The 15,240-nt window shown below is 38.0% G+C and overlaps 2 protein-coding genes across 2 annotated transcripts; both read left to right on the forward strand.

Annotated features, from left to right (window-relative positions):
- The first annotated feature begins 341 nt into the window (after window positions 1–341).
- Window positions 342–7,929, forward strand: LOC139723377 (uncharacterized). Its single transcript, XM_071634628.1, has 4 exons — window positions 342–387; window positions 4,206–4,498; window positions 6,119–6,438; window positions 7,755–7,929. Exons 2-4 carry the CDS (start codon window positions 4,213–4,215, stop codon window positions 7,794–7,796), a joined length of 648 nt encoding a protein of 215 aa, XP_071490729.1. The 5' UTR covers window positions 342–387; window positions 4,206–4,212; the 3' UTR covers window positions 7,797–7,929.
- On the forward strand, window positions 7,805–14,130 carry LOC139723366 (uncharacterized). The gene is made up of 4 exons (XM_071634623.1): window positions 7,805–8,199; window positions 9,171–9,483; window positions 10,882–11,098; window positions 12,352–14,130. Exons 1-4 carry the CDS (start codon window positions 7,931–7,933, stop codon window positions 12,615–12,617), a joined length of 1,065 nt encoding a protein of 354 aa, XP_071490724.1. The 5' UTR covers window positions 7,805–7,930; the 3' UTR covers window positions 12,618–14,130.
- The last annotated feature ends 1,110 nt before the right edge of the window (window positions 14,131–15,240 follow it).

The following is a 15,240-nucleotide window of genomic DNA, read 5'->3' on the forward strand; positions in this document are numbered from 1 at the left end:
CGTTATTTTACCCCAAGACTACTGTACTAGTACATTGCCTTTACGACGCATTTGGCTTGCCATAATTAATCGTAGTCGTATTTCTTTATTAATAATCAAAGCTAAGCTAGGCATTGTTTCAAGACTTGGACACTTCAGCATTTTTTTTTTTCTAAAAAGGGAAGGGCACCCAACAGCCTATTGTAAGCCTATTTGCTGTTTTCGGCTACTCATCTCTCATGTCACAAATTAGAGACTATACATGCGCCTACGAAATTCGGCGTTTCATAGCCTGCAGTGTAAAACGTCGCGTCGATTCGCTTTCCTGAAACCAGAAGCTGTTGTTTGCTTTTCTAGTCGTCGTACGTCGGTAGTACACTTGCCGATATCTGATTTGTTCAAGTTCACGTGAGTAATTGAAAATAAGATAGTAGACCAAGTGTTTCGTGTGGTTTTGGTTAAATTTAGTTTAGCGGAATTAGATGTCTAACACGTTTAGATATCGACATGCCATGGGTACAGTCAAAAGAACCAGCTAGAGTCTAGTAGAGAAGTCGCGACATGACAGCCATGCTGCGCACGGACCGGACGGGCGCGGCACCCAGTACGGCGTCTGGCTGGTAGGGGCCTAAACTTTTCTATGATGTGCACGGCCGGCCACGGGTAACCCCGTCGCGGGGCGCTGTTCGTATGGGGTCGCTGCTGCGGTTAGGCCACGGGTAACTTAACAATGTCAATGCCCCGGCAATGTAGCCAGTGGCAGTAGGGTCTAACTATTAACATGTTAGAAGGTTAGCGTTTATTATTTCCACATACTAAGAATCTTGCTATACTAAAGGTGATAAGCACAATTGGCTATCCTGGGTTTTAGGGGTCTAAATTATTTTGGGCTTCTAACTTCAGCACAGCCTGCCACAGGCACAGGCATTAGGCCTATACAGACTATGCAATCATGAGTATGACTTTCTCACTTTAAAAAATTGTAACATATAAAACTAGAATACACCAACTGACTTAAAAATTCACATGCAGCATGCTAAGACATCAGTTATCACATGCAGTAATGCAATAGCTAATTTCTTCTCATTTACTGTTAATTATTAAAGATTAATTACCAAAAAATCCCCCAAAACCCAATGCGTCAAAAAAAGCGTTTTAACCATTACAACTTACGTAAAATCAAGATTTGAGGTCCGAATTTGTATTCTACCCCTAGTGTTTGGTACGGTACCAAATGAATGGATTTTTTCCTGGCATTGCGTGCATGCAATAAAAAAACAGTGGTCCTTTCAGCTGGAGAAAGTTATGAGGTCTAAAGACCCGTCCTAGACTCTAGGAGTGTAATCCTGGCTTATTTTTGTGACATTGTGTCCTTTTAACCCATGTTGTACAGCTATACGCGGAGAGTCCATTTGATTTGAGTTATACATCATTTTAAAGCTTAAAGTCTGTTCTTTCAGAATATGGTCTTAACTAAAAATTCATGTCTGGCGACTTTTTGTTTGTTTTGAGGTGCAGGTCTATCTATAGTCTATCTATTGTGTGAACATTTTAGCAAATTTGAGCAAAAGAACTTATTTTTTTATATTTTTACAAATTGCTGAGGAAAAATAAGACTGATCTAGGCTCATGTTCTACTGTATGATATCATGATTTGATAAGTGTTCAGTGTTCGTATTTCAATGCTTTTTCAATTTGTAAAGATATCATATGCAAAAACATAGTATTTTGGCTTAATAATATGTCATTATTTGAGTGTCACAGCTTGGATATCAACTCAAGTCATCATAAATCTCATATAATTCTTCTATCTGTGTTTACAAATATGAGAACAGATCCAAACACTATGCGCACATTCAAGGTCAAACTGTACAGATATTTTTTTTTCATGAAAAATATCATATCTTCCAAAGTACCAGCCCTATTTTCATAAAACTTTGTAATAATGGCCAATATATGTCTGTTACCTGTTCCTGAAAGTTTCATCTTTTTACTCTTTGGCAAAAGTGAAATGTTATAAAATACTGTAAAACAAGGAATTTTCATGTGCACTTTAATTTCGCGAATTTCGCGAGCGCCAAGATTCGCGAAATTAAAATGCACGCGAAAGTCCATGTTTACATTATATGCATTGAACGCCAGTGGCACTTCGCGAAAATTTCATGCCACGATAAAAGCTGTCGGCTCCAATTCCCGAAAAATTCATGCCGCGAATATATCATGTTTTACAGTATAGGGACCTATAAAAGTGCTTTTATTTGAATTCAAAGTAATGCCTACAAAATTGATCATCCATTTTGAGTAGTGAAAATATGACATTAATTCATATTTTGTGATACAATGTTATGGCTATGTGCTGGTGGTGAATGAAAGGGATATTTATCAGGAATATCTAAAAGCAATTTCAGATGAAAAAAAGTATTCTCCTTTTTTTTAATGAATTTTTCCAATATATTAGCCATTTTCAATGTAATTCAACACCCCTAATTAAAATGCTAATTTATGCACAGTTTAATGCAAAATTTTTGACTCTTTTGTTACAAGAAATGAAAATTTGAATACTCAGCTATGTACAACAAACAGCAAAAAAAGCATTTTCACCAAGTTTTTTCATTTTTCCCCTGTTACACAATTGCATAGCCTGATTGTGCTATTGATCTATATACATGTAGGATTGGTCAAGAGCTGATCACGTGATAAAGCGTAGTTTTGCCCATCACATTACCTGAGAATGAAATTTTGTTACACTCTATGAGGATAGACCTGGGTCAAGTGATAGACCACAGTGTAACGCACTTTTATTTCGGTGCCACGCACTGCGCGCGGAGCAAATTCATTGTTTTGTCATACGCGCATATGTCTAAAAAGTAAACTACACTCAGCTGCGCTTCGGAAAGATACAGCTGTAGCTACATCCAGATTGCCTCGGAAGTGATAGTTTGTCCCATCGCCTTCACCAACGTTGATTATTTGCTTACTACTTAGTAATCTACTTTCATTTCTCGTCAACAGCTTTCTAACCTTGTGTTAGTCACTTCTGAAGGATTCTCTTTGAACGTAAATTGAGGTAATTTACAACTATAGTGAACAGGAGTCGAGTGCAGAGTGAAGTTAGTGAACATGACTAGTTAAGTTACCCCTAAAAAGTTACGGTACCGGTACTGTAAAAGTGGATATTTTCGCGCGACTAATTTTTCACGCTTGGCCGGGTAAGGAGAGTTTCGCGTGTTTTTAATTCTGCGGAAACAAGGCATCTCGCGCAGGAACATATGGCAAGCAAAAATATTCGCGTGCTTTTATTTTCGCGCTAGTTTCTGATTGCGCTAAATGCGCGAAAATGTCAACACTGCGAAAATATCCACTTTTACAGTAGTCTGGTTGGTCAGTTACAATGTGTACTGCTGTAGGCCTAGGCCTAATTTACTGCAGCTGGTCTAACGTTACAGTTACACAGGCATTAGAAAAGTCTACAGTACGTACTGGTACCTGGTAATCGTGTAAGACAACTGCACACTGTACACATGTATGATAGCCCTACTACATATCGACCACCCTCTTTTAAGCCGACTGCGTATCAATTGGCGCACTGAACGCTAATAGTACGCACTTCAAAGCGCGCAAAGCACATAAAAATGGATTGGCTTTGACTGTTGATGAGGGTGGTGTGGGAAAACGTGAAAATTCACTGATTCATTAATGGTTTTAATCAAGGACAAAATTTCGAATGAACGTTTTCACCGAATCGTAATGACTAATGTAATGTCTATGGAAGTTTCTAAAAAGCTTTGTACAACACGGTGTTCAATACAACTCGGTTTGTTTGCGTGCATTGTCAATGCAAAAACAGCGGTCGATCTCAATAAGGAGCGTTATCGCGGGGAGCTGTAACGAGGCCACGCAAGTTCGACGGCGATATTTTTGCACTGAAACTTCGAATCGAAAAGAGAACAACGGCATTTGATAGAGCTGGATTTTCTCAATCACGTAGGTCAAGTTTTTTACGTGAATTTCAGTGTTAAATATTCTTATCAAGCAAATAAACATTAGGCGGTCGATGAGTAGTAGGTCCAACCATACATGTAGACACTGTGAGACAGTGTACATGTACCGTTCCTTTTTTCAACAATCATCAAAACTGTTAGTGTTAGTATAGCTGTTTACATAATTTCTACAACCAGATAAGATTCTATCTCCTTTTCTCTATTTTTTATGTTGATCCTCCCTAGATACAGAATGGCAGTGTCGGAAAGTACGCCACTGGACTCGCTGGAGCTCCTCTCGGTGGCCGAGAACCTTGGACCGTACGCATGGCGCAAGCTTGGCCTGTACCTGGGCCTTACTGAGGTGAGGCTAGCCAACTGGGAACGGCAGTTCCACATGAACACAATAACGGAGCAAGCTGCCCACCAGATGCTGATCACCTGGAACAACAGCCAGGACGAGGAAAAGGGGCGACGGCTGCTGATGGCCGCCCTCGAGAGCTGCAAATTACGCAATCTGTCCGATAAAGTCCAGAATGGTAAATAAAAGGAGAGTGTACAAAGTAGTTGTCTGCTTTTATGCATAATTTACCATATATGTAGATGAAACAAAGGACCATCATTAGTGCTTTAAAATAGTTCTAGATAGTGAGTTGGGGATGGAAGCTACCACTGTAAAATTTTGAATAGGTAAAATCGATGTTAGTTATCAGGGAGCTTTAGATTTTGATGCACGCATGTTTGAGACGACGCTTGCGCTGGACGTTCTTCCCTCCCCTGCGTCGTGTTGAAAAGAAATATGCTTTAGATTACCCTGTAATACAACATATAAAAAATTGAATGGCGGCCCCATATGATCGGTGAATCAAGTAGCTCCCTACGTTGCAAACTGTGCGAACGTAAAAATAGCCCAGTACGTGTAGTGAAAAACTCAGGCGACGCAAGCTAAAAATAGATCGGCTTGACGCGCGCTTCTGTGCATGCTTAGAAGATGTTTTTTGTTTTTTCCCTCCGAATGTCTGCGCGTCAAAATCTAAAGCTCCCTTTTGTTAAATATAAAAAAATATGAATAATAGTATTAATAAAAATTTATCCTGACTAAATTGTCTACAGAAGTGGATTTATGACAAAAAAATACAGATATCTATACAGATATACATGTATGATAGGATGTTTTGTGGTACAACAGACCTACACATTAATGTCATATCTTGAAAATTTTTCAAACCACTGTTCCCAAAGACAAACAGGACCTTTAATCTACCTACATTTAATTATCCATTATATTGTATTGGCCTTTCCCACAAATAGCAACAAAATCAGGCTATTGTTTACTTGATATTTGGATAGTAAAGTGAGTCCTTGACATCAGTTTTTTTCTTCATATGATTTTTTTTTTTTTTTAAACTGTAAAGTCAACTTTGACGTGATATGGAATTGCTCTGTAAGGAATGTTACATGATCACAATTTTGTGATTGTCCATGTCAACCAAAGAAGAAAGTACACGAATTAAAGCATGCAAATGTACATATTGGCAAATAAGGCACAAGATTTTATGCTTTACTGTGGTAGTAGATTTGTAAACCTGTGGAGAGCGACATTATGCATTTGTTTTGTTTTGTTTTGTTTTGTTTTTTTTCTAATACTGTTGAACAGCAACTTGTACAGCAATGGGCACAGGTTGATTGACATGACATAGTAACTTCGGTCTGAGACATTAAAGAAGGGATGATTTTCCTAAATTTCCCATTTACCCCAGCGTAAGAATACTTGGACTAGTCTTCAACAGGGTAATTTCGTAACAACAGTGCAGCTGCCATGTCCAAACAAAAGTTTGAAGTTCTACAGATTTACCACTTGCAGAAATGTGTGAATTACAGTGATTCTGCTCACTGATAATAATAAAATGACCATGATAAGTTGTGCCTTTGTTTCTTGTTCTCAATGTTCTGTATTTCTCTGGGACCACTGTAAAAAGTTATATTTCTTGCAGTTGTGCATTCTGTGCTCTTTGCACATTATTATGCAGATTGATTATCATTATTTCACTGCACTTTTTCACTTTGTCTTTTTCTTTATCTCATGTACCTGATTTCGCACCCTATAGGTCCCATTTATTATTATTATTATCATCATCATAATGCCCTTTCTGTCACAGGAGCATTCCGAGCCCGCCTACCAGACGGAATGAAACCCGTCCAAACAACGGAAGCAAACAGCTCTGCGCATCAGGTGCCCCATCCTCAACAAGCCCATCGGCAGCCACCCCAGGCTTATCCCCTGCCACCTCAGCAGACAGCTCAACCTGCCCCGATAGCAGGCAGAGGAGGCGGAGACCATCTTCAGATGGAGTTGTCCGAAATTCTCTTGTGCGACGTGGCGATGAAACTTGGCGCAGAGTGGCGATTTGTAGGGACATATCTTGGATTTCTAAACTCGGAAATTGAAATTTTACAGCAGCAACACAACCTTGTATCTGTAAGCATTATATTCTATTTTCTTTTTGTCCTTTTGTTTAGAATGTATTTAGAAATTCTATCCACAAAGTAAATAGCCAGGGCCTGTGCCCACCTGGTTTACGCAGCATCTATAAAGCCAGTTTGGGAAAAGCTCATGTGCATATGGGTACAAATGACCTTTCCTCTTTCTCAGTTGGTTAGGCACTTCACTCAATTCAAAGGGTCATAATGCTCAACTTGCCTTGCATAGCAATGTATAGAACTCGTACATTCAAAGAAAGAATGAACCTGCGTAGATATGGTGACCAGAACGGTTCGTCAATCAACACGTAAGAAACTATTACCCACATGTTTTTCCTGTCAACTTGTGATACTGTTCGCTCTTGATTTTTAGTGCTCTCTGGCATGGCATGGTATTTAAGGTACGGTATCTTTTGGAGCGCATTGACAAGTTATAATGTGTAATTTACAGCCAAGTGTCTTTAATAATACTCAGAAAGGGAACTCACAGAAGGTTGAGTCAACCCCCCGAGATCTCTGCTGTCAATCGCAGAATCACCACGAAAATTGGCATGTGCATTACCTGTAGCATTCCTAACAATGTACTGAAAAATATCTAGTATCAAAATCAATTTGTTATGTATTTCATTGTTTTATGAATTTCATATGTATTTCTTTGTTTTTCGACCTTTTGCTTATCATTTTTTTCACAAAATCTATGAGAGAACCTATCTCAAACATAATCATTCTAAAATTGATTGACTTCAGCATATGAAAGTGAAATAATCATATCTTTATGAATAAGAAGAGAAAACTCCATTTGCATAACTAGACTTTAAAGGTGCATGGTCCCGGTGTTTTAGTCAAATGCGTAAGAGGGCGCACGGCACAAGTTTCCTACAGAGACCTACGCTATCAACTCCTCTTTAGCGCTTACGCTTTGGCCCACTTCCCCGAGTCCGAAAAGTTCGATTCACTGTAGTCAGAGGTCCCGATCACAGTTCGGCTCATGATTTGGCTGAGGGGGATGACAGCTTTAGCAAACCTCTTTTGTGATGTCATAATAACAAGCACATGCATGCACCCTGGCATTACTACAGACTGCGCGATGCGCAGAGAAGACAACGAAGGCAACATTACTTAGCAACACCTACGCGCTTTACTCTTGATGAGAGCTCAACTTCGGTAATCTTCATATCAATGCTGACGGTGATCGGCAGTATCATCACCAGCGCCCTCTACACTATCGGGACTATGCACCTTTAATGTTTTTTATCAGTTTATACTGATTGATTATACCAATGGGCAAAGTGTTTGTATGATATTTATTCCCAGGTAATGTTGACCGCCATGGAAGTAGAATCTTCCTGCTTCTGACTCACAGTTCATCAGGTGGCCTTCCAGTAGGGGTTATCATCACCTCAAATGAACAAGAGCAGACAATCACAGAAGGCCTGGAACTCCTGAAGACCATTTTGCCAACTGATGCATTTGGAGGAAATGGTACGGTAATGAGGGTCCAGCAGTATTCATTACAGATGATTGCTTTAATATCAGAGAGGAAGGCTCTTCACACGGTTTTTCCGAAGTCTACCCTGCTTCTTTGTACCTTCCACCTTCTACAATCTGTGTGGCGTTGGCTGTGGGACAGCAAGCATGGTATCAACAAAGATCACCGCCAGAGCTTGTTTCTCTATGTGAAGCAAATGATGTACGCAACGGACCCCCCTACTGTTGAGGCAGCCTACCAACGTGCAAGGAGTGATCCTACTGTTGTTCGGTGAGCATGCCTGTGTTGTCTCTGTACTAGGCTTTCCATTGGGTGTAACATGTATTGGGGGTAACATGTATGCATTTATGGATTCTCTTTATATTAGGTTATCATATGATAGGAATAACATTAAAGGACAAGTTCACCTTCATAAACATAAGGATTGAGAGAATGTAGCAATATTAGTAGAACACATCATTGAAAGTTTGAGGAAAATCAGACAATCCGTTCAAAAGTAATGAATTTTTGAAGTTTTTGTGCAGTACCCGCTGGATGAGAAGACTACCACTGCAGTGTATGAATAACTTAGATGTCACATGCGTACAACAATATAAGGAAAGTATAAAAAGAATTTCACAAAATTCCATCTTTTGAAAAAAGTACACATTCCCCTGACTCATTGCCGACAAATGTTTTGGGTAATATTATTCCCCCTGGCTTTAGAAAGAGGCAAGTCAAGTGCTCTTTTATTATGCGAAAAAAGTGAAAATATGTTGAATTTTCTTTTACATTTTCTTTATACTGTTGTACGCATATGACTCACAAGCTGTAGTAGTCTCCTCATCCAGCGGTTCCAACACAAAAATTAAAAAAATTGATAACTTTTGCATCGATTGTCCAATTTTCCTCAAACTTTTACTAGTGTGTTCCACTGATATTGTTGCATTTTCTCAATCCTTATGTTTATGAAGGTGAACTTGTCCTTTAAGGGAGTTTAAGATGAAAGAATCGTTATACATGTGTATTTACATGAAGTTTCTACAAGTTCTAATCTTATTTTCAAAATTCTTATATCTATCACAGAAGATGAGATGCAATTAGTAATTGCATTCTGAACTGGTGGTCTGAAAGAAAAAAAAATCAGAAAAAAAGCTGTAAAACTTACAGTGACAAAAACATATATTTAACCTTGCTATTGTGAATATAATCTTGTGTATAAAGAAGATGTGTGGTAATTCTTGTCATTCTTTTAAATTTAGGTACCATGGTTATGGAGCATACCTCGAGTCCCTATATGAGAGACGTCAAGTTTGGGCTCAGGCATTTAGATTGGGACTTCGGATCCGGGCCAACAATACCAATAATTATGCCGAAGCTGCCATGAGAGTCTTGAAGGATTCCATCCTGCAACGATCCAAAGCCTTCAATGTGCCGCAATTGGTAGACTTTATCCTCTGCAGGCTTGAAAGTTTCTACCAAAGGAGACTTCTGGCAGTTGTCAACCAGCGCCCACTGAAGTGGAAAATCCAACCCCATCGTGGATCGACGATCAGCAAAGATGACATTTTCAAAGTAAATATTCTATAAATGTTATAAATTGTTTAAAAAATAAATTTCTGTGTAATCTTCAAAGTGTGATTCATGTTAATCTACAAATGGGCTATGGTACTAGCCACCATGTTTTTAATGTGTCAATCTAACACCCTCACCCCCCCTACTAACGGTAATTCGTTCTTCCGTGGCAGTTTATAGCCGTGCAGGAGCATTCCTAGAACAGTCGCTATTCAATCGTACATAGGCCTGTTTAGCGAGGGTCTATTTACGGTAGCGGTAGAGCTAGGTTTTGTAATGACAGTTGTAAAATTATTTTTAAAAGATTGTAACGCTAGAAGACTAACCTATAACGTTAAGGATCTACAACTAAAGCAAGCTTGTTGAGGTAAGTGTTTGTGGTGATGTATGAGAATGTGAACTTTCTAACAATGTAGGGCCTAATCTCTTCTGTCTGCAGTCACTGGTACGTGAGCTGTAGACTACGGACCTGGCCCTGGTCCAGGTCCAGCACTAGTACAGTAGTAGCATAACCTAGAACTACTGGTGTCAAAGAAACTTGCTCAGGTCAGGCGGTGGTAATACTAGTAAGTAGTATAATGGGAAATCCTTTGCCTTCAGGCCCTGTCACGACTGTCTAACATTAACGGGAGTAGCAGGCTCAGTCTTATAGCTTCCAACACATTCACCAGTTTGTTTCTCTCTCAAGCTGCCATACCAGTTACAACAGTTTGGCAAAAACAAATCTGTTGCAATTTCGCAATTCTCGCTTGTAGCGCGTCATTACGCTGTGCATGAGGTGTGATGATACTGCTTAGTGTGCTCTGTACTGTGGTCACGATGATTGCATTTGTGTGTGTGCAAAGCCTCTCTGTGTATGTTGTGCGCATCATAACAATTGGTTTTTTGATGACGTCACCCCTCCTGACATAACGCCATTTGTTTAACGTAGTCGCAGTTATATTCCATGGTTGTACGTAATTTACGTCATGTTATGAAAATATAACGCTTCTCATCCTTGTGACCATGGTCACGTGACTGCATTCTGACCAATCACACATTGATATCTACATAGGTCATATCATATTATTATATAGCTATCCTTATGAATAGCATTGTTGCTCTGTTTTTTTTAAAATCCTTGAATACCTTTATAAATGAATTTAAAGCAGCTTGCATTCATTTGATACAATTGATCAATGATTTTTAGCGTGAATGAAAGTTGTGAAATGGAATGAACAATTACATGTTAGTTTCAAGCTACTCTTACAAGGTAAAAAGAAACTATGCAAGGACACAAGTTCACTTGAAAAGTATATCAATACTAAGAAAAAAAAAATAAATCTGTTCAAACAGCCATGATATCAAAGTCTAAAACCCAATTATTGCATGTAATTCCTGTTAGAGTATTATTGCCAGACAGGGGAGAGTACCTACCAGGTCACCAGCCAGAGTGATCGACTGTGTCGCTACACTGTTGACATGGCTGTTGGTGTGTGTTCCTGCCATGAAGGTGTCACTGGGGGTGCCTGCAAACACCAAGAGGCCATTGTGAGGCACTTTGACGTGGCTTCGAGCAACTTCCTGCCTACATCTGCTACCGAAAGGACATTGCTGCTTCAAATTGCGACTGGGTGTAAGAAAAATTGAGCCCTATGGAATTTTACTGTTGGAATTTTAATACACATTCAACTTGCTGTTTTGTTGTTAAATTGATTTTGACCATTGAAAGGCTTTGACTGACACAGAGTTTGACTTGTTCCAAAGTCAACTGTAATTCAGATATAACTGTCATTGGCCAACATTAATGATTCCAATTGTCTGTAAATGACTTCCTTCTGTCTTTAAAGGGGAAATTCAGACATTTTTGAGCTGTCAGTGAATGGAGCAAAACAAGAAGGACTTAGCATTGGAAGTTCGATCAAAATCTAAGAATTGGTTCAAAAGTTGTGCATTTTTAAAGTTTAAGTAAATCCTTATTATGGGGATTCTTGAATTGGCAACACTGCCAGTATCTGTGATGTAATTGTGGAGAACTCTACATTGGTTTTGTACACAAAATTAGATATTTTTCCTGTTCACAAAACATTAGGTCAGGAATAAACCTGATACAACTGTACTTTCAAAAATGCTTGCAGATTTCATGTAGCTTTCGTTCAGATTTAACTTTTTCTCGCAGATTTCTCAATGTGTACATGTATGTATATAGTGTATTTTATTACTTTTGTTCTTTTGGTCATTAGATGTTTTTAATATATGTATATAATATAATTGTATAGTTTTTATATTTTGATTGTAGACTGATTGTATGATTATGTATGTTACTATAAAATGAAATGTATGATATTGTACAAAATTCTGCAATTCAACCATCTTCATGGCTGCGAATGAATTTTTAAATAAACCATTACAACAGGCCATCTTTATACGTAAGCAGAGCAGGAAGTCATCAAAAGTTATAGACCAATTCGGGTTCGTTTAGGGCAGCAGACAATTTGTGGCACTGGGCACAGCCATTAGCTCATTTTGCGGTGTCCCAGCATACCCCCCTTCCCTCACCCCACGGGCAACGTGGGGTGAGGCGCACTTGTAACAAAGGTTCGCGCACTAAGCAAGCATTCGCGTAACCAGTATGAGATGCCTATTAGCTAAAGCAACCATGCATCAGTTTTTCATTCCATGCGCATGCTAATGTAGTCTTTCTTATTCCACTTAATTCACTTAAAGAAAATTAATGTCTCCATTTATTTCTACATGTACTTTGATATGGGTATGTATAGCCTGTCCAGGTCCATGATCTAACTTCACTGAGTTTGTATATAACTACTAGTACTACAGACAAGTAAAAATCTAAAGATTGAAATGAATGCTTGTTCATTTGAATTTAAGGTGATGACAATGTTCCGTCAGGTTGGCTGGACCCTCTTCAGACCTCTGAGTCAATGGCAGAAGACGGGCCAGAACCTGAACAGCATGGCACATTGCCAGCCACAGGCCATAGTGAAATACAAGACCCTCAACTTGTTCGAGTCGAAAGTCTCCGTGCTCAAGGTGATTTGCTCAACGCATTTGACAAACGACTCCATGGAAACGTATCAAGCATCTCTGACTCACGATGTAAGTATAGCTTTCTATTCTTTATTACTTGGTTATAACAGCATGTTTGCATTTGGGACCATGAAAATTATGACCTTGTTAACAGGTCTTTTGCTACATCCGTTTAATGAAAAAATAATGACATTAAAATATTAATAAAAACAAGATTTTAAAGACCTTCCATCACCCAAATTACTGTGTAATGATATGATTTTGTTTTATGTGATCTCTCACTGTAATTACGTTTTACTGCATTAATCTCTTAAACATGAGAAGGAATCATGAACACAGGTCTACATTGAATCTTTGCGTTTGCTGAGAGAAGCATTTGATATTGTCTTCATTCCAAGTAGTAGAAGTATTTTATTCCTCATTTTAGCAAAAAAACAAAAAAAAAGATAAACAAAAGGATTTATTTTTACCAATATTATGTATTACAAAAGCATTTAGTATGGAATGATTACTTCCATCTAAAACCTCAAAATAGAATCATTTGTGACCTGCTGCAACAAAAGGATCAGAAAGTTGGGGGAGGATGATTTTCTTAAAATGACATGACATTATTCCCTTACTCTTCCACTTTAATGTCATATATACAATGACTCATAAAAGGACTCTGTTGAGGAGATATGAATGATTTTATTAGCACATGTGGAGTGGTTTAGGAAATCAGAGTTTCGAGAAAACCGCCTTCAAAGTTTCTTTCCGAAGCTATCATCGTCAATGGGAAGCAAGACAGTTTTCATCGTTTCACAATAGAAGGTACGCTCCTAGCAACCTCCACGATTATCATTCAAGCTTTAATAGCCCCAGTGGTCTATGCACGACCAATCAGTAACCAGGATGCCACACACTGACCAATGAGGTCACTCCCTCGTTGCTAGGGGCGGGGTCTTACAGCTGCAGCTCTAAATCCAAATCTTCGGACATGCTTCTGTTCTGTTGAAAGTTGGAAAATCATGGCCCAGAAAAATGTTATTTTCTTGCCTTTCCTTTGATCATTTACCTTAGATATTTTGGCACATGATAGAAGATACATTAGACTACAAATTTGTATTAAAAACAGAAATCCAAATGTTCTAACGGATTTTGATGATCTGACTTAAATCTCGATTTTCTCAGTTCACTCGTCAGCGACTTTAGGATCCTTTTGTTGTAGCGTGTCACATTTGGTTCCAGTTTGTGCTTAAATTAAAAAGAAAAAGAAAAAAATAGTCAGATTGAAAAACATGCCTTGCTTTATATTGCCACACAATAGTTCTGTCCTAAAACATCAACGATTGTGCGATATCATCCGCAAAAACATTTTTGGAAAAGTCACTAAATTTGAAGGAAATTGGAAAAAACTCAAGGAGTGGCAAAGAAATTTATGTTAGGAGGCACATATGCAAGCATGTTTGATGGTATAGCACCAAATATGCTGGCACAGTAATCTTTGGAGGTGACATTTTTGGCTTTCACTTTTTTGAAGCACTATATGATAACCATGGTGCATATTTTTTTCACAGGTGCATTTTCACACCACAACAGATATTCTGAGAGCACGTACGACCATGCAGCTCAGATTTTTTAAAACTGGAAACTTGTAAATTTTGCCTGTAAGATTTAATAATAATAATGATAATAATAGTAATGATTATAAAAGTTATGATAATAATGATAATGATTATGATATGATAATACAGTTATTAAAGTGAATTACAAGTAATTTCTCGTGATAATAAGTTGTAGCATGATATTGTTACACCAACATCATTGAAAATTTTATAATCATGTTCAATTCATGAAATTCATGTACATGTGATTGCCATTCATTCTAACATGTTATTTATACCAGCATGAATTGTTTTTAACCTAGAGGTTGTTACATATGCACGTATGATTCTTCAAAATGGATTTGCATGATACATGTATTTTGTAGTGTCTCATTCATTTGCATGATCTAACTGTTGCCATTACTTGTTTTCATTCTTTGTTTCAATGTGACAACTTAATTATGAGGGAATGCTTGGATATCTTCTGAGCTCATATAAGTAAGTGCCATTTTGAATTTTGCTTTATTTAATAATGAAATTGTTACATTTGTACAGCTAGATTTATTGTAGTTTGAAATGCAGATTTTGTCACATTTTTTGGGGTCTTTTAAAGCAGCATGTTTGTCACAAGTGCATCTGCAGCATGGAGGTTAAACACACAAAAGCCCATGTGATAACTGGGGTAAGCAGCATTTGTGTTCTAGTCTTCCATACTGCAAATAGACTTGTGGTGAAATGTGGCTGTAACCCTGCTTTAACTTTTAAGATATGTTTTTAATTTTTAAAAATGTCAGTAAGGAAATATAAAGGACATACTTTTCTCTATAATGTTCTATATAAAAAATCATTCAGTGGCTGTCTTTGAAGAATTTACTCATCAAATTGAATGTCTCTTCCAATGAAGTGAAATATTTGTTAGAAAGATAAGAAAGTTCCCAAAATGTTGTTAGGCAGATATCAAATTCAAGATTGGGGGTCTGAGGTCTATGAACTTTATAGTCAAAATACTTGTTTTTGTAGCAAGTTACTGCACTAATGATGATATCAAAGATTTTGCAATACAGGAGATGTTAAAGATTTAAGGTCAGAGTCCAAGGTTGGGTCTAAGAAGGTCAAGTAATTAAATTTTTAGCCATGAGCTCATAAA

The sequence above is a fragment of the Diadema antillarum genome, unplaced genomic scaffold (genome assembly GCF_040938485.1).
Source record: "Diadema antillarum isolate AM-2024a unplaced genomic scaffold, OU_Dant_1.0 scf00000014, whole genome shotgun sequence".
In the NCBI taxonomy this organism is placed as follows: domain Eukaryota; kingdom Metazoa; phylum Echinodermata; class Echinoidea; order Diadematoida; family Diadematidae; genus Diadema; species Diadema antillarum.